Raw genomic sequence first — 19,066 nt, forward strand, 5'->3', positions numbered from 1 at the left:
GGGAAATAGAAGGCTGAGACGGTGGGCAGTAATCGCCCACCCCGATGAGCGCGCCGTTCACGCGTCTGGGAAGACGTGGGCTTCCTTCAAACGCCCCTTTGCTCAGAGGCCCTGGAGCCGGGCCGGGCGTGACCCTCTCCACAGGGCGACTTGGGGCTCTGTTCCTTGCTCTGCATGTGAGCTCCGCTGTCACGGCTCTGAGGAAAGAGGGCTCTGCCAGCCCCCTCAGCTGTGCCCTGTGCCACGTCCCGAGGACACGGTGGAGGCAGAGAGCCAGGACCAGAGCCGGGGACGGGAAAGGCAGGACCGAGGCTCTCGGTTGGATCCTCAGCGATGTGCTGGACTCCCCAGGGGCGTCCTCCTTCCCTGTCCCCTGCACCTTCGAGGGGTCTGCAAGTCTCTGCCTGACCCCGCCCCCTCCACTGCAGTGGGTTAGCTGGTCCCCCTGCCTCCAAGTCCTCTACCAACCAAGCATCAGGCCCCGACGCCCATCCCACCCAGAGACTCGGATCGACCTCCTCTCACAATCTTTGCTAGCCCCCTCCGCTTGCCAAAGAAAGTGTGACTTTGTGTGTGTTACCTTATAACATACACATTAAAATGTATCTATCTATATACCTGCCATTTTTCCACTCCTTGGCAGAGCATACGCCACCCTCCCCAGTCTGCACCCCACTTTAGCTGCATTGCCCCGCACCCCTCCTCCTGGGTTCGGCTCCCCGCTTCTCAGACTTGAATGCACACACCTGGGGAAGCTTGTGAAAACACAGATTCTGCTTTGACAGGCCTGGGACGATGTCTCGAGCATCTCAATTTTCTAAAAGCCCCCAGGTCCCTCCAAGCTGCTGGTCTGAAGACCACACTTTGAGTGGCAGGTTCCAGCCACGCCCCCAAACACCTGGCATGGTCCAGCTGCTGGCCGCCTCCTCCCCCGGCCAGAAGTGCAGGAGGCACTGTGCTGGGCACCCATGCCCCGTTTCACTTCTGCCTCTCAGCCCCATGGGTTAGGGTTGGTCTGACAATCCTTCCTCGTTAATAACTTTTACCCCGTCACAGACCTTGATGAACCAGCAGTGACTCCTTACAGAAGACAATATTCATTCATTATTACACCAGATTCACAAATGAAGAAACAGAGCCGTAAAGAAGTTAATTAGCCCAAGATTGCCCAATTTTTAAGCGGTAGGGGCGGGGAGGGGCAGGGTCTGAACACAACAGTCTGCCTTTGGATGATACCGACACCTTATCTGGTCTTCAAGACCCCATCGAGTGCCTCGGATTCCTCCCGAAGCCTTCCCAGGCCCTCAACTGGTAAAAAAAAGAGTCTTCTGCAGAGTCTTGCTTGGCCCGTAAGATTCCGCACGGCGCACCGTGACCGCCTCTGGGCCTGGAACACCGTCCCGTTCCTCTTGGACCGGCCAAGCATCCTGCAGCGTCCCGAACTTGACTGCTACTCAAGAGTATTCGTCACATCGAATTCTCTGAATTCGTTTATTTCCCTATTTCTGTATTTCCTGTTTTTCCTTGGTGCCTTAATAATTACTCTTTTTTTTCCCCCTTTAAAGGCCAAGCTTGCATCACTTGAAAGAAAAAGGGGTTTTCCTTTCTTTAAACGTCTTTTTTTTCTGAATCCAAAGTTATGTATATCTATTCATTTTAGAAAAGTTGGCAAATGACCAAAGGAAGTGAAAAGCCACCTCGGCTCCCTGATCCCAGGGGATCGTCAGCCTCAGCGGCACCGACATTTGGGGCTGGCCCGTCCTTTGTTGTGGGGCCGTCCTGTGCTCTGCAGGATGCTTAGCAGCATCCCTGGACTCCACGCACTAGATGCCATTAGCACGCCCCGGGCCCCGGTCGTGACATCCACAAACGTCTCCAGAGTTCACCACAGGTCCCCCGGGAGGCCAAAATTCCCCCAGTGCAGAACCGGTGCTCTCTCCCCAGTGGAAGCACGATTTTGCATGTTGCTATGTCTCTTTCTAGCACGGAAAAGGGATTTTCTGTACCTTGATCAGAGGAGATGGGGACCAGGAAGCAGCAGGCTTGGGGGTGACGGCCCAGCAGAGTCGGAGGGGCCAGGCTGATGGAGGGAGGACAGCCGGGGCTGATGGGTGTCCTCAGAAACCTCCTCTTTGAATCCAGAACAAACCCAGACTGAAATCTTTCTTCTTCAGAAATGTCTTCAGAACCGTTTTACCAAATCTCACAGCAAAGTCGGCGTCATGAAATTATGATCATTTTAGTCACTTTTGGGCAAATACAGCATTGCCAAACCTCTAACCAAACTTGGCTCCCGACCACTTGGGTAGTGTCCAGCGACAGGCGTCCCCTACACAGGCGGAGGTTTCGCCCCCAGCAAGGTGGCTCAGAGAAGGTGCTGTGCTCAGCAGAGACAGGTCCAAGCGGTGGCCCCGTGAATCTGGCCCCACGCGGTCCAGTCTCCGGGCTGCCTTGTGGTCAAGGCATCTGAGGTCAATTCCAACATGACTCAAGTTCTGGACTTGCCTCTCCCAAACCCTGTGAAGAAATTCGTTTGCCAGACTCTACGGCCATTCCGTGGACATCTTTTTTCTCTTATGTAGCTTCTCAGACCTGCAGCCCCCGCCCTCGACTCTCCCCATCTGCCTCAGCTTACCCTCCCCCGACAAGGGAGCCACCCCCTTTCCAGGAGGGAGGGCCAAAGGGGAACTGAGCCAATCGCAGGATCCGGAGGAGGGCAGGGAGCCTGAGAAGGCGTCTTCATTAGTAATTTTTATCCCTTCTCGGACTCTGCATAGACTTGGGGCGAATCCTTTAAGGAGAAAACATTCATATGCAAGTTCAAGTTTCTGCCTCTCTGTTTCAAATTTGGTCCTATCATTGCTTGGTCTCGCCCACCCCCAGCTGTCACCCTTGCGTTCTGACAGGAAGCTCCCAAAGCTCAGGCGCCACATGCTCGCCTTCTGCCTCGAAGCCACAGCCAGCGCAGGGCCATCCGACAAAAGCGTCTCATAAACACGGTTTTCTCTCTTCCTCCGTCTTCATCGGGTGACCAGCTGTTCTGACGAGAGAAGCCTAGGATGCCTCTGGATTGGCAAAGGTTTAGATGACAAGCCCCAGCTGCCCACGTGGGACGAATTCCCTCTCAGCAGAAAATTCCACACAGTGTGGCTTACGAGGACCTTGCTTTGCACGGCATCGTGTAAAGCCTTGGGAGCGGGTGACCTGGCCGTAAATGAAACGTACTCCCTGCCCTCGAGAAGATGGCGCTCCAGCGAAGGAGACAGACGTGCAGCCAAACGTCGCTCAGGACAGAATAGCTCGGGTCGAATCCACAGGGTAAGTGGATGAGCGTCTGGCCCAGTGCTGATCGGCGCGAGGACCACTAGCCACACGTGGCTGTTTCGTTTCAAACGAACTAAGACGCAGTAAAATTCAAAGTTCAGTTCCTCATGCGCGCTCAGCCGCACTCCGGGCGCTCGGTAGCTTGGTAGCTTACGGTGTCGGGCCGCACAGAACAGGCTGTTTAGTCACTGCAGAGAGCCACGTTGGGCAGCTTTGTTCTATTAAAGCAGAGCCAGTGGGGGTGGAAGTAGGAAAAACAAGCGAACAGCGGGCCAGGAATCTGGGGGTCCTCGGCCTCCGTCCTGCCTGCGCCCGCTGCGCCGAGCCGGTCGCCAGCCCTCTGTAACGTGTCCCGAAGGCCTCTCCTCCCGCTCACCACCGGCCTGTGTTCGACACTTTCCAGAAGTGCTCGCCGCGTCCCGCACCTCGACCCACCCGAGACGGGTAGAAAGTGTCTGGCTTTTCGAGGGCCTGGACGTCCACCCCAAATTTTACGTGCAGCTCCCAAGGAAGTCTGGCTTAAGGCGGGACCTTGTCCTAATGTCTTCTAAGCCAAGAACGCAATTGAGCGAAGCATCCAGTCCATCCGCGTTTCAACGTGGCATCGGCCATCGGCCATCCCTCAGCGGCCACCAGACTGTCCACGCGCCGGCTCCTGCCACCCGCCCCTGCCCAGGAATGCAGGCCTGAGGCTGCCCCTCTCGACCTCCACATTGGCCAGAATCCCCGCTGCCGGAATCTCCTGGATTCAGATCCTGGGGTGTCCAGGACGGAGAAGGTGCCGTGGTGGGGTGTCCCTCTGGACTCGATGATCCTCAGGATTGCATAACAGGTGGCATCGCTTTTCTTCCCCCAGAAGCCGTTGAGCGCACGGATCTTCCACTGTCCCAGCTCCCCTGGCCACAGGCAGGAGGCGGGCAGAGGGCCCTCCCGCTGACACATGGCGTTTGTTCACCAGTCCCAAGAGCCTGCGTCTCAACGCCCCCCTCCCCACCTTCTGCGACTGGGCAGCCCCAGCTGGTCGGGGTCCGGCCCCACTCCCCCCGACCCCGGCCTTGCAGGAGAAGCGGCAGTGGGTGGATGGGATTCCTCGTTCAAGGAGACGTAGGTGCTGTGGCGCCATCTCATGCGCTCAGTCTTCCCTCCTCCTTCTTCCAGAGGCTGCTCTCTCGCTCAGAGGAGGAGGGTTTGCTTTCTAAGCTTTGGGGGTTTGTTTGGTTACCTACAATGCCCATGGCCGGGGACGGAGGGGGAGCCTTCTGCTGACGAATGAGAGCTCCCTTTCTCCATGCAGAAGTGAGGCCTGGCCTGGGACAAAACAATGAAGGACAGAGAGGCCAGGAATGGCCCCTCATCCCCAAACATCTCCATTCCCCTCCAACTAGCTGCCCCTGCAAGTAAAGGCTCGTGAGTTTCTGCCCCGGCCCCGCAGACGGGAGCCCCGTGGGCGGCAGGCGTCGGTCCCAGGGGCACCTGGCCAGCCCTGCTGCCATGACTCGCCCTGGTCCGGCTCAAACAAAGATTTCTTTGACACGAGCACTGTCCTCGGATCACCTCCCAGCTGCAGGCCCTCGGGCGACGGGCTCGCTGCTGCTTCGAGAACCGCGTGAGAGAAGGGACAGTGACAGCGCCCGCTGCTCCATGAGCCCGCTCTGCAGGTGGCCTGGCCCACGTCCTGGCAGCCGCCACGCCCCCGGGGGCTGACCACTCCCGAGACGGAGGGAGGAAAGACCCTGGGAATCCCGTGGCCCATGTTCCTGCCACATCGGCCCTTTCTCAAGCGGCACTAACACGTCTGGGGTTTTCTAGGGCCTGGATGTCACCTTAGCATTTGACCGGCATCTCCAGAGGAAGCTCGGCGGAAGTTTAAAACTTTGTCCCATGCCTACTGGCTTCTAAGCCAAGAATATAATTTAGCTCAGCATCCAGTGAGTGCTGCTGCCCAGTCCCCGCAGACTGCCCCGGCTGAGACCACAGACGCCCCTCGATACACAGCGCATCGTGCCCGCATCGTCCGTGAGCGCTGAGCGGTGACTGCCGGCGATGACCGCCGCCTCCTCCGCCCAGCTCTGCTCCCCGTTCCCAGCATCTGCCCTCCCTGACCCCCTCTAGGAGGCAGGTGCTGTCCAGGCTGTGTCCTCGGCTCTCGGCTCCCCTCTTGCCAAACACCCTTTCTGCCTGTCATTTGATACACAATGGCTTTGACGGACGGCTCCGCGGCCTTCGTCCCCACCCCGCCTGGTGGCTGCGCTCCAGGCCTGTGCTCTCTGGCACAGCAGCCACGGGCCTGCGGGGCTGGGTAGATCCGTTACAATTGAGCAAAGCGAACAATGCAGCTCTCGGGCACACGGGCGTGTGACGAGTGGCCGCCCTCTGGGACAGCACGGCTCAGGAGACATTCCCGCCCCTGCAGAGAGTCCGACGGGACAGTGCTGGGCTTGGGCCGGCACCCGACCGTCTCCTGAACAACGCTCCACTCGGTCACAAGCCCTTGAACCCCCAGTTAACTCACTGTCCTCACCATACCTGCCTCTCTTGCCGCCAACAGCTCAGGGCCCGGGCCGGAAATCCAGGAGCCCTCGGACCCCCACTTCACGCACCTGTCACCTCTAATTTGCCACCAACGCTCCGGAAGGTCTCCTCTCCACCCCCTCGGCCTACGTCCCCACTCCCTTCTCAGCCCTTGGCCGGTCCCCTCGTCTCTCACGTCACCAGGGCAGCCTCCAACACTGCAGACCTGACCTCCACCCTCGGCTTGGGGGTTCCCAGGAACCAGAAGAGACGTTTAAACCCCGAGCATCGCCATCTGGCTCCTGCCTCATGTCTGGCCCCATCGTCCCCACCCCTGAGCATGTGTTTTTCACTCCGGCCACCCGGAGCCCCTCGAAGTCCCCAGCGCAAGCCCCAGGGGCTCGTCCTCTGTCTTCCTCCCGCCACCTCCTTCCACACGTCCCGGGAAGCTTCTTCCCCAGCGCCCAGTTCAGGCTGCTCTGTGAGGGTTGGCTTCCCCTCCAGCCCAGGAGCCCCCTGTAAACGCCAGCCGGGCCTCCCTTCCCACGCGCCTCCAGGGCCTGGCGCCTGCCCCCCCCGCTCTGCTCAATGCCACACTCACCTCTCAGCCGTCCCCGAGGGGCAGAGCCGCCATCCGAGAGGTGAGGACTCGGGACCCCACACTCGTCGCTAGGGCCTCAAGCCAGCGTCTCTCAGTCCCTCTCTAGCTCAGGGTGGGGGTGGCATGGGGGCGCAGGAGAGGGCAGAGGGACCCTGAAGCGGCCACCCAGCTGTCTTTTCCTCAAACACTCCTCCTACCCACACTCGGAAAATCCAGTGCCGTGGTTACCACCCACTGCCCCGTGAGCCAGGGTTACAGAGCACCTAAACCCCCCCCGGAAACAGCTGGGCCAAACAAATTGGGGTGCATCCCTACGACGGAAAACTGGAAAACCCGGGTGGCACATCAGGGTGGCAGATGCAAACGCCCTCCGTGATTGTCCGGGGCTGGTGCGGCATAATGAGGGGCGGGGGAGGTGGGGAACCAGGGAGAGCACTTAATAAACAAGTAAATAATGCTGCAGAGAGGGGACAAGTCTCCCAGCAGAACCACTGGTGACCTCTGCAAATAAAATGACCACTTACCCACATGGAGAGACCCCCACGAACAGCAATGCGTGAAAATGCAGGTTGCAAATACACACATGTGAATGCATACATGTCCACACACACATACGAATGCATACATGTCCACACACACACACACACACACACACACCACACACACACACACACACTCCCTCTCTCTCTCTCTCTCTCTCTCTCTCCCCCTCTCAACCACCGCAAGCCAGGAGGCCCATCATCTGGCTGCTAATAGGCGTTATCTCTGGGTAATGAGAACATGGGTGTTTGCCATTTTCTCATTTGGGCTTCTCTGGGGTTTTGGCCCCATAACAGCCACACATTTTTTCCCATTAAATACACATTATTTTCCACTTCGAAAAAAATGACAAGTAAGCCCCACCCTGGGACCGAGGGAGCATTTTGTTTATTCCAGGCAATTGGACTACACGCATAGAAAAGCAGAAGGGAGGAGAGGCTTCGGGGGCGCTGTGACAAATCTGTGGCTCAAATGGAACCGTATGGAACATAAATTCACCGAGTGCTGACGTCCCACATTCTTTCACGAGTGTTTATTGAGTGTCTACTATGGACCGAGCGGAAGGCTGGGTTCTAGAGACACACAGAACAGGAAGACAGGCCCGGGGCAGCGGAAGCCCTGGCGTCGCTGTGGACGCCACTTAGGCCGGGGAAGGCCACCGAGCCCGGACTAGAACCTGGCCATCCAGAGAGAGCATGTTTTCCAGAAGGAGGGGCGTTTGTCCTGTCTCTGACACACCGCTCGTCGGTGGCGCTCGCTGCTGGAGGAGGCTGCCTGCGGCCATGAGACAAGGTCAGGACCCAAAGCCTTGACCCCGTCACCAGGACTTCTGCATAATGGCTGCATGTTACAGCCCAGGGGCAGTGCCACCGTGTGTCAGAGGCTCCTTCCAATGAACCTCTGGCTCTGCGTTCCCTATTGAGCTTGAGCTCTGTCTCGGCTTCTCTGATGAGCAAACGAGCTCGGAGTGAAGGGGCCCCGACCCCAAGCCCCACAGTGGTGGGGGTGTGGGGGCTGGAGCTCAGTGAGACCCAGGGGTGTTGGACAGCAAAGTGTCATCTACTTCACCTCAAGGGGTTCCAGAAAACTGGCAGCGAAGATAGGCTCACCCAGCCAGCCCGCGGTCCAGCGGGCCCTCCTGGCCGCTGGGCGTCCACCTGCCTAGCCTACCTGATTGTACCTGGAACAGCACCCGCAGCATTCGGCTCTGAGGGACTCACCCACCGGCTAGGTCCTTGCATGCATTCATCCATTCATCTATTCATTCATTTATTCATCCATCCATCCATCCATCCATCCATCCATCCATTCATTCATTTAACAGGTTACTGAGTGCCGACTCTCTCCCAGGCATGGCCTGGGGCACTGGGGATCCATGGGAACTGTCCTCATTGAAGCAAGAAGCTAACAGCTTTCCAGGGGGACCAGGCTGACTGCATCTTAAAATCCACCACTGGAGCTTAATTCCTTGGGATTGAGGCGCACCTCATACAAACACCCCCTCACACCACAAAATGTAAAGGGCTTGGGCGGTGTGGCTACTGAATGTGCGCTTTGGGGGGTACTGCTTTTGCGGGGTGCAGAGAAACCTAAATTAGTGAACTCTGAAGGAAGGGGGGGTCGTCCGCATGGTGTGACGGTGGCAGCGCCCTCTGCTGGGTAAGCCAGTGGGGACACGGCCTGGGGGTCTGCTTAGGTGCACCCCCTGGAGGGGGCCCTGCAGGAGAACACGGGAGGGGAGGACAGAAGGGACAGAAAGGCAGAGGACAGGCGCCGGACCCCGGCCCATCTCCCCAGCGGCCCGGCCTGGCTCTGCCCGGCCCGCAAGTGTCTTCCTCAGAGTCTCCTGCAGCCAGGACCTACGCCAACTTGCAGAATGGGGGGTCCTGCTCTCACAGCTGCACCTTCCCGGGGGAGGGGAGTTCCAGGCCACCCCCAAACCCGCCCAGACCCACCCCTCCCTCACCAGAACCCACTTGAGACTCTTCACAAAGAGAAAGGGCCCTCGCATTTCCAACCATAGCCCAGTCCCCAACTCCGAAGCCCCAGAAGCCTGCAGAGCAGGTTCACAGGGCCCAACCCCGCCTGACTTCCCGCCCGCACCGCCTGCAAGTCCACCAGGGCTGACGGCTTCCCAGGGCAGGGGGTGGCTGGTAACCAGGTGTCCCCACTTGAGGTGGGAGTGCAACCCAAGAAGAAGGCTTTGGGACATTCCACCAAGTGTGGCTTTACCAGTGGCCGGCAGCATCACTGGACCCAGCACGAGGCCCCGAGAACCTGCTTTCGCCATGCCCCCAGCTCCCCCGCTGCCCACCCGCCTGTCTGCGTCTCTTCCCGTCTTCCCTGCCTGCAGCCTCCTGCTCGGCTGTCTGGTTTCAAGGAAAATTCCTGTACGAGCCAGAGAGATGGTCAGACACCAGCCCAGCCCGGCCCACAGCCGTCCCGACAGCCGTCCCGGACAGGGCAGACGCCTCAGTAGGACTGTGCCAGTCCCGTCCACAACTGGAGAAGGGGTTGATTCCAGGGCCCCCCAAGGCAGGCCACGGACGCCCCTGGGGGCCTCCAGTGCCCTTGCCCACGGCCATCCTGATTTGAGCTCAGGTCTGGAAGGCGAGCACAGGTCAGACTGAGATGCGTAGCAGGGTGCCGGGAGCCACACGTCTCCCATGTCACAGGTGCCTCTCAGCTGTGGCCTCGATGAGGACCCACAGATGCAATGTCCTCCACAGGGCTCGAAGGCCCACGCTCCTGCTCACATCACCGAGCCCGTCCCCGAGAGGCAGGAAGACGAGGGTCAGAGGGCACGGGCTGCATCCACAGGAGTTTCGCTGTGAGGCTCGGGGAGGAGAGGAGGAACCAGTGCTCCCCACTTCTGCACATCTGTGGACCCAGCACAGAGCCCTGGGCAGGACCCCGGGAATCCCCACTCCCGGGCCTCATGGGACCCGCTCTCTGGGCTGCACCGTGAAAGGAAGCACTTTGTACAGGCTTCAGTGGGTCTCTAAGTGGGCAGAGGGTTCCTCGCTGTAGAGGGGTCAGGGAGATGCCCCGCGGTCTTGTCCAGGGAGCCGCCTTGTCTCATTTGACTTTAAGTCGATCTCAGCCAGTAGAAACAGGAAAAATATAATAACCCTCGGCCCACACAGTGGTTAAGCCACCAAGGCGCAGCCCCCCGGAAGGCCATCACCCCCAATGAAATGTCTCTGGGTTCCCAGGGCGGGGCAATGAGGCTGCGCTTCTTTCTCGGGTGGATGGCAGGCAGAGTCGCCCCAGGCAGTCAGCAGAGCTAGGGACCTGGGACCTTTCTATTCTTCCTGAGTCGTCACCCCCTCCCCTCCCCCAAGGCTCCAGAGCCTCGGCCGCCCCCAGCTCTAGGACCAGAGACATGCAGAAGGGGCCAGCCCTGGAAGACAGAAGTGCGGTGGCAACTTCATGCTCAAGGGAAGACGCTCAGCAGCACAACTGTATCTACGAAATTCTTTTCATCTTTGTTTTGATGGGTGAAGTTCAATGCCAGAATATTTGGTTTGTGAGTCATGCTAATTACGGCTGGGGGGGCCGAGGGCGAGAGGCACCAGGAAGAACAAGAGAAAGAAGCATGTCCCAAAAATTCACGCTGTGCTGGGTGTCCTGCATAGGCAGCTTCTGTCCCGGAAGCGAGGCGCCCGTGCCACGTCGGCCTTGGGGCCACGTTGGCCTCCTCAGCCCCCACCCATGTCTCACTGGCCCTCTGGCGAACGGGGGCCCCCCAGGACCTGCTGGGGGTCTCCGTGCCCCTGGCCTGATGCTCGCGAGCACCTTCCTTGCATCGCAGAGACTGAGATGGGGGGAGGAGGAGAAAGGGGCAGGAGCGGAGGGCGGACGTCCCTGGGGAACAGAACATGGCCTTTCCCTGTGGGCGACTGGGAAGCGAAAACGTGGGAACGTGAGAAGCTCGGGGCTCCGGCCTCAGCGTGGAGAGCTGTGCGTTCTCGGGCGAGGCACATGCCCTCTCTGGGCACAGAGACGCGGGGCTGAGTCTCAGGTCCTCCATCTACTGCCTCTGACCCTCTCCAAGCTTTTAAGGGCTGAAAGTGCCATTGATAGAATTGTTGAGAAATAATGTTTTGGTTGGGGCCTGTCGTGCATGTAACGCGTGCACGCACACGTACGTGCGCACACAGACACGCACGCACACACATCCGCGGCTAGGTGCCACTCAGCTCTCAGGTCCGAGAAATAATGTTTTGGTTGGGGCCTGTTGTGCATGTAACGCGTGCACGCACACACACGTACGTGCGCACACAGACACGCACGCACGCACATCCGCGGCTAGGTGCCACTCAGCTCTCAGGTCAAGAGGCAGAGTGGGGGGGACCACTCAACCTTGTGCCCCGCCATGTCCCTTCACCTGCGCCGTGTCCCTCCTCTCTCGTCTGCGGGAGCATTGAGCAGGCGTCAGAAAGAAGGAGCGTCCTGGCCACAGCAAGCCTCCCCAGAGCACAGTGGGTGAGCGCATCTGTTTGTGACCTTGCACACGGGGCCGGCTGTGAGCTTTCCCGCACTATAAAAAGCGAAGGCCAGCAGCCTCTGAGGACCTCACATCCTCCCCCCACCGGGGACCCAGGATAGAGCTGGCAGTTGAGAAAACTCGCTTTCTCAGGATTTTCCTCATGTTCAAAGCCTGGAAGGAGGGGGCTCCACCCTCAGACACTGAGTGATACAGAACAAGTCCCAGGGGGCGGCTCTCTCTGTCTCTTCCAGAGCACCCCGAGGGCCCGGGAGGGCCCATGGCAGGAGCTGCCTGGGGGCTGGCATGGCGAACACGGTATAGGTCACCAGGACAGGCGGGGGACATACCCACGACGTGGACATGCCTGGAAGAGCTGGGTGGTATGTGGGGTGTCCACACAGAGAGGCGTGGGCAGTCCAGGGGCTCGGCCCCAGACCAGAGGGTCACTCTCAGCAGTGTGGGCCACTAGGAGGGTCCCCAGGAAAGGGTCATTTTCTTCCTTATCCAGGCCGGATCCCCTTCAGGAACACCAAGGCCATTAGATACCAGGGCCCAAGTCAGCATTTCCTGTTCCGTGCAGGGGGCCAAGCCGGCCACAGGGGCCTGGACGGACCTGGCTCGCAGGTGGTCCGGGCGGTATCGGGGTGGGGGCTCCCCAGAGGTGCAGAGGGGACTTTTCCTTCCCGCCCTCAGAAAAGCACCAGGGAAGAGTGGAGCAAGGTCAGCACCGCACGAAACACGGGAGGAGGCCCAGCTGTTCCTGACCCCCGCTCCCAGGTCACAGCGGCGTCGGGACCGGCCTCCCTGGCGCCTCCGCTGGAGGAGGGGGTCGCAGGGATGGGCACCTTGGCCCCTCTGCTGCTCCTCTGCCCCTTCCCACAACCGCCGCCCGGGCCCCTCCCCCTGGCTCCCCGCCCCGCCCGGCGGCAGCTAAGGTGTCCGCTGGCTCCACCGTGCACGGGACGGGACGGGGCCGGGACACCGCTGGGTCCCGCCCGCCCGGCGGCTGTGTCACCGCCCGGCCACCTACCTCCAGCCGGCGTCCTCCCCACGGCCTCCGGGCTCCCCCAGCACCGCCTCTTAGAGCATCTCCCGGCAGCGGGGCGTCCTCCGGGCCAGGTCGGGGGAAGGAGAGACTTGTCGGAGGAGAGAGCGGGGAAGACCGAGAAAGTCCTCCGGGAAGGCGGTGCGGAGGGGGGCGGCTGGCGTGGGCAGCGGCCGGTCCCTTCCGGGCACCTTGATCTCCTCGGCTCCGAGGTCTCTCTGGCCAGAAGCGGAAACGCGGTTTCTCCAAAGTAAGGGAAGGCCGAGGAAAGAGGCACCGAGCGCAGAGCGCGAACCCCAGCCAGATGTGAGCGGCCGCGAGCCTCCCTCGAATGCTCCCAGCACATTTTTATCCAAACAGCAGCCGCCGAGGATTAACTGTGTGTGTGCCCGCGGGCAGGGAAGGCCAGCGCTGCCCTCCCCCCGGCCACCCCGGGGGCCGGCCCAGGCTGGGACCGGGGTGGCCCCTCCGAATGTCTGGAAGTCTGCCCGGAGGTGGGGGCGGCTGAGAGCCCAGGACGAGGAGGAGCCTTGGGAACCCCAAGTTGCTTGGTGGCGGGGGGATGGGATTCAAGGGGCCGAAGGGCACCTGTAGCCAACTTCGTGGGAGCAAGTCCCCAGATGGTGGCAGACTTGAGACATCCATCAGGATCTCCACCTGGGGTCTGGGGACCTCGGACGGGATTGGGGAAATCTGTGAACCCCCAAACCAGAATGAGAAATCGTGTGCCCACGTGCGTGCGCATGCGCATTTGGGACAGTGATGGTCTCTCGCTTTGGTCAGATTCTTCGATAGCTTCGTGAGCCAAAGGCTGGGAACCTCTGTTTGGGGAAGATTTTCCAGGGGACAGTGAGAAGCAGAGGTGGGGCCCGCAGGGACTTCGGCCCTTGTGTGTCTCATTCCTTGTTCTGGGAATGGGGCATTTTCTCCATCTTACACGAAAGTGCTTTCTAAACGAGTCCCTTGGCCCCCCGCTCACACCCGATGAGCAGCCCCAGGCTGGTCCCCACACTCTGAGCCAGACCGGCTTGTTCTGGAACCTTATCATATCCCGAGAAAGGAAGGAGCAATCTGGCCGGAGGAGCAAACTCTGCGTGACGATGACGATGACGGCTTTCTTTTCTGTGCCTTTCTTTCCGGAACCCCGCCCCCATGTCCCAAGCCACTCGGACATCGGCCTGCCCTCCTTCTGCCCTCCTCCTGTCCTTATCCCTCCGCCAAGACCCCTCCCTCTAGTGACGCCTGGACGGAGGACGGAGGGGCTGGGTTGCTGGTTTGGGGCGCTTGGGGCCAAGCCTTGCCTCGGAATTTTCTTCCCGCCTCTGCTCCCCATGTGTCTGAGGAATCAAAGGGGAGCAGGGCGTATGCTCGCTGGGCACCCACCAGGCACGCCGGGCGCCCACCAGGCACGCCGGGGCAGGCCGAGAGCGCGGGATGAAAGGAGAGGGTGGCTCTGGGTGGTGTCTCCGCGGAGACCCAGCCGCCACCCCCCACTGTGCGAGCAAAGGTCCCGAGTGGCCCCAGGAGAGTTCGCAGGCGCTCTGGCAAGGTGCGGTAACCGCGTCCCCAGCGGAGAGGCTGTTTCAGCTGACGCTGGAAGGCTCGGGAGCTGCTCACGGCCTCTGGCACGTGCCTGAGGCTTGGCCGGACTTACACAGGAAAACCCAGAGATAAGCTCAGTGTCTCTGTTCCTGTGCATGACGCGAGGACCTTCCCGGCAACCGGACCCAGGCCCAGCTCGGGGACTGACCTTCCCGCAGGGTTCTGTCCTCAGACGGCCTTTGCAGCAGGAGACTGAGGTCACCAAACAGGAGAACCAGGGACGCAAGTCGGCTACATCTTCACGCGGCCCCTGGGGGACCTTCGTCCAGGACGTCTGAGGGTCTGGGGAACTGGGACCGATGCCGAAGTCCGGTGCACACGAAGCTGGGCACACGGCCTGGAAGAGAAACGATGTAGAGATGGCGAGTTTGCTCCCTCCCGCCACCCCGTCAGAACTAGAAGGCAGTTAGGAGCTGGGAGGCCCAGGACGGAGCAGAGCCCTGGAAATGCAGCCGATAACGACTGTCTCCTCAGGCGGCCCCTTCCACCGGGCGGCTCCAAGTCCTCGGCTCCAGGCTGCTGCCCAGCCCCGGCGGGCCTGACGGTTCCCTAACCTGTAAAGCAGAGAGAGGGCCACGGCTCTCTGATCTGGACCGCGTGGCACCAGATGTGTTCGGAGTGAGATGCAAATCACACGTAGAGCATGCCGCCCCGTCACCAGATACCTGCACCGTCCGCGGCCCGCGGTGGGACACGCGAAGGCCATTCGTCGTCGTCTCGCAGTTCGAGTCACATTGTTCTGTCAAACTCATGTGTGCAGATTTAGGGGAAAACTGAGTTGCGAGAGCTTTTTGTATGCGGGGGTTTGGGGTAAGGATCACGAGGCTGCGGTCTCTCGCACAGTCGGTCAAGGGTCGACGGGGCCCGTTCGAAGTGGTAGGATGAGCACAGCCACCGTTGCGATCGCAAGTGCAGTCTTTTCCCGTCTTTCCTCCTGGGTTGGGCCCCCACATCTCCCAAGAGACGAGAAAAGGGATTACTCATTTTCCTTGAATCAGACATGGGGGAGGGGGGTGTATTAAATGTGGCAAAAAGAGCCAGGGTTTCCCAAGGCGCTCATGTGAGACAGGCTCAGAGGGTGGGAAGCTCTGGAGAACGGGCACTGAGGTCCGCGAACAGCTCGGGCAGTGTCGCCCCAGCCCACGGCTTGAGCCAAAAGGCAAATGGGCGAAGAGTCCCCAAGGCCAGGCTCCCGAACAATGCGAGTCAGCCTTCAGGAAAGGAAATGAAATATGTCACCGAAACGCAGGCCTGGCCAGGTCCCCAGTGCGCTCTGTCATCAACTTCATTTACCGCTTTCCCGTTTCGAGGGAGAAGGACGGGAAGTTTGGCTCGTGGACGGCTCCGCTCTCTTCTGCGGCCGCCACCGCGCCTCCCCCACGCAGCCCAGGGCGGAAACTTCCCAGTTCAGCAAATATCATCTCGTTGGACAGAGTCCTCACCGCACGAGGACAGGAGTCCTGGGGGAAAAAAAAAACAACTCCCAAAAAACAAAACAACCCCCTCCCCCAACCACCAGCATTAACAAATCAGAACCCAAAGCCGGCAGCAGTGCCTGGGGGAGAGTTCATCAGCCCCATGACGTGACAGGTCAGAGGCCAGGGCCAACCAGATGAGGCCCCCACCCCGAAGGCTCTCTCTTGGGCTCCCAGGAGCCCAGCCCTGCCCTGAAATTCCCTAGGAGCTCACACCTCCTACACAAAGGACGTCCGGGCCAACCCTCCAAGGCTTCCTGAAGATTCCCAAGTGGATCAGTCTTCTCAGACTCTCACACAAGGGCAGCTGGTGGGATGCCGAGCCCAGAGGCTCAGGGGGAGACACGCTCCGGGGATGATGCCCAGGAGGCAGCGCATTGCGTGTCCTCCCAGGTGTGCCAGTTCCTTCTCGCTCCCTGGGCATGTCACCGCTCCCCACGATGCCTGTTTTCTCGTCGTTGCGGAAAACCATGTGACCTCGGTTAAAGTCTGTAAGACGCCTGGTTCCAGATAAGCACAGCCTGTCATTTAGCGGCACTGTGATTTTTCCCACCGTGGCCCTAATGTTCTGCCTCCTCCGGCTATTTTGGGCCAGGCTGCCCAGTCGTCCCACGAAGGCAGAGACCGGTATTGCAGACTTTTGAATTCCATTCCAAAGGGTAGCCACAGGCAGGCTCAGATGGCAGGGTCCCGCTGCCAAGGAGTGGGGGTGGGAGAGTCTCTGTGGACATGTGGAGAAGGAGCTGGGGTGGAAACTTGGCAGCCAGACCCGGCCTCCTGGCTGCTGGCCCACGCTCGTTGCTCCTGGATGGCGGTGCCCGTGGACGAGAAGGCTCTGGGCAGGTGGGGGTCGCCGCTGGCAGCGGCAAGGACAGAACGAGCCGATCTGCTGCCTTCCGCTCCTCATGCCTGGAGAAGACCCCTCTCCGAGCAGGAGGCGCCTTTCCGCGGAAGCCCCTCTGCAATCTTGACGCGAAGACAGGCAGTCGAGAAGAGGGAACTATATCTGCTGTCTCTGTTTTTACCATTGATGTGCTTTCTGACTCTAATCAAGCCATTTCCTGCTGCGTGCCTCAGTTTCTCCGTCTCTCGATGTTTACACCCCTGTTTTGGAGATTCCTTCTCAGTGCTTTCAGTTAGACAGAGAAGGCACAGAAGGGACGATTAGGCGACGTTTCGCTCAGAAAATAAAATGGGAGGGCCCCCTGGTGGACCGCACGATTGTAAGCACTTGACTAGGAAACGAACGAGCAAATGAACGAGTAAACACATGAATGAATGACTACGGCGAAGACTTTTCAGTCTTTTATGCAGAGCCACAGAAACGAAGGAGAGAGTTTCCAGCAGAAGGCCCTGGCAGCGTGTCCGGGGAGGGGAAGAAGACAGGGAAGGGAAGCCTGGCTGCGGACGACATGGAGAGCGAAGGCTCCGCACAGCCTGTCGCAAGTCTGTCTGCTCACCGGAGGACGCAAACGCCCTTAGACATGGCCGTCTTTCTCCTAGGACTTTGTCCTATAGTTATATTTACAGTTGTGCCCAAATGAGTAAGCCCAGGGAGACGCCCCGAAGCACTGCCGTAAAGCAGAAAGGCCACAGATATCCTGAAAGGCACCATCGGAAGCCCCGTAAGATAAATGACAGCCCGTCTACGCAGCTATGGAACAAGCTATACAGTGAAGCGAAAAATTGCAAAATGTTGAAAAACATTTTTTCGGAGACCGAAGGACATGGAAAGGCCAACCGTGTTCTTGGGTAGAAGTGTACAAAAATCTCAGTTCTCTCCCAGTTAATCTACAGGTTCAAAGCAATTCTGTTCGAAATCCCAGAAGGCTGGGGTGGGAGAGCGCAGTGGGGGGAGGGGTGGGGGAATCGTCCTTACTCTAAAGAGGTAATAATGAAGACAGTGGTACAGGAGCAGATATGAAATATTATACCCACACAACATAACAGAAAGCCCCCAAACAGAGCCTCGTGTCCATCAAACTTGACCTCTGACAAAACCGGCCCTGCATGCACATCCACGGGGAAAGGATGGGTTCTTCTCCAAAAACAGCACTGAGATGTTGGGGCACATGCAGAAAAGGAAATATATATGGCCAAAAATATGAGTAAGGTACACAATCTCTCAGGAGTCAGGCGATGAGAAGACATTTCACGCCATCGGACCGGTAAAAGTAATACCCCTGATACTATGTGTGTGGCAACGGGATTTCTCACCCGTTGAATATAGTTTTATTTCATTTTGGTAAAAATTACAGTAGGCATATGTGTTGTTTAGGGATGCAGACCCATTTGCTAAAATTATAAAATAAAGCACAAGAATGATTAAGACAACATTCAAGATTGCAGTTCGCTCTTGGGGTGAACAGGGACTGGGAGCAGGAAGGAGTAAGAGAGAGCCTTCGAGATAACAGGATTCATGTTTTATTTACTTATTTTTTTTAAGATGGGAGGCATACATAGATACAGATATCGCAGTAAAAGAATTTGAATAGTTTTTTTAAATGATAGTAATACATGGTATATGATTGGGACAAAGTTTAGCATGATGGGAACCATAAATGAAGTCAAGAAAGATTTGTTCACCCTCCTCCCAAACGCAGAGGCTTGCGTGTAGCACAATTCCACTTGGTTTAAAAAAAGGTAGTTTAATATATGTTTATATGTGTGTCATAAAATATCTCTAAAATGACCACAAGAAACTAGTAGTAATGGTTGTCTCTGGGGAGGAAACGCAGAGCGCGGCGAGGCGGTAGGGCCGGCTAACTTCCACCGTGCAGTGTGTAAGGTGTAATCTCCCTTGCGCGTCTGATAGAAGGCCTTGGAGACCAGGGTTTGCGCGCGTGCACGCAGAGGCTGAATGAAGGTGCGGACCGGGAGAGAACCAGGGCACCCTTCTCGCCGCGCCCGGCCGTGTGAGGCTACGCCACCGCCAGGCTTTTTTTTTTTTTTTTCAGGATTTCTAAAATGAGCTTCATTGAAGGACTTGAGGGTGAGGGGCAGGGATGCCTTTTACCTTATTCCATTAAAATAACTGGGGTGGGGGGGGCGCCTGGGGCGGGGACTGGAGACACGGGATGAATCAGAGACCCTCCTCTGGGAAGGGGTTTGTCGATTGCAAGTCATGGGAACCCCCGCCCAGGCCGCTCCAGCCTGCAGGCCTGTGTGCAGATCTCTGCTCTGGAAACTGGTCGACATTCCAACGTGGGCATTTACAAGGGCCAAGGGGAGGGGCTCTCTGAGAAGAAGGAGGGTGGCAGAGAGGGGTCCGCGCCCCGCCGCCTCTGGGGCGACCATGTGGGTCGAGAGGACCAGGCAAGGGGCCCTATAATCTCAGCTCGAGGAATAACCTCCGCCCCAGTAGCCTTCACCTCCACCCCGCTCCCACTTCAGCTTGGCCTACGTTCCAGAATGAACGCGGCGGAAGGGGCTGCCGGGCGGGCAGCACAAACACCCCAGCCCCCCGCCCCTCCGGG

The 19,066-nt window shown here is 58.9% G+C and overlaps 1 protein-coding gene across 3 annotated transcripts in view; it reads right to left on the reverse strand.

Moving 5' to 3' along the window:
• The window catches only part of C1QTNF1 (C1q and TNF related 1), a 22,672-nt gene extending 5,262 nt beyond the window's left edge, over positions 1–17,410 (reverse strand). For 2 of the 3 annotated variants that reach the window (XM_006912170.3, XM_015589566.2), the window contains exon 1: positions 12,499–13,031. In XM_006912170.3, coding sequence (XP_006912232.2) covers positions 12,499–12,859 — 361 coding nt within the window. In that variant the 5' untranslated portion in view covers positions 12,860–13,031. Of the gene's footprint in view, positions 1–12,498; positions 14,453–14,669 lie in introns of those variants that run through there. The other variant, XR_003046453.1, reaches the window with a different exon arrangement.
• Positions 17,411–19,066: the final 1,656 nt, after the last annotated feature.

Source organism: Pteropus alecto, unplaced genomic scaffold, assembly GCF_000325575.1.
Source record: "Pteropus alecto unplaced genomic scaffold, ASM32557v1 scaffold134, whole genome shotgun sequence".
NCBI lineage: Eukaryota > Metazoa > Chordata > Mammalia > Chiroptera > Pteropodidae > Pteropus > Pteropus alecto.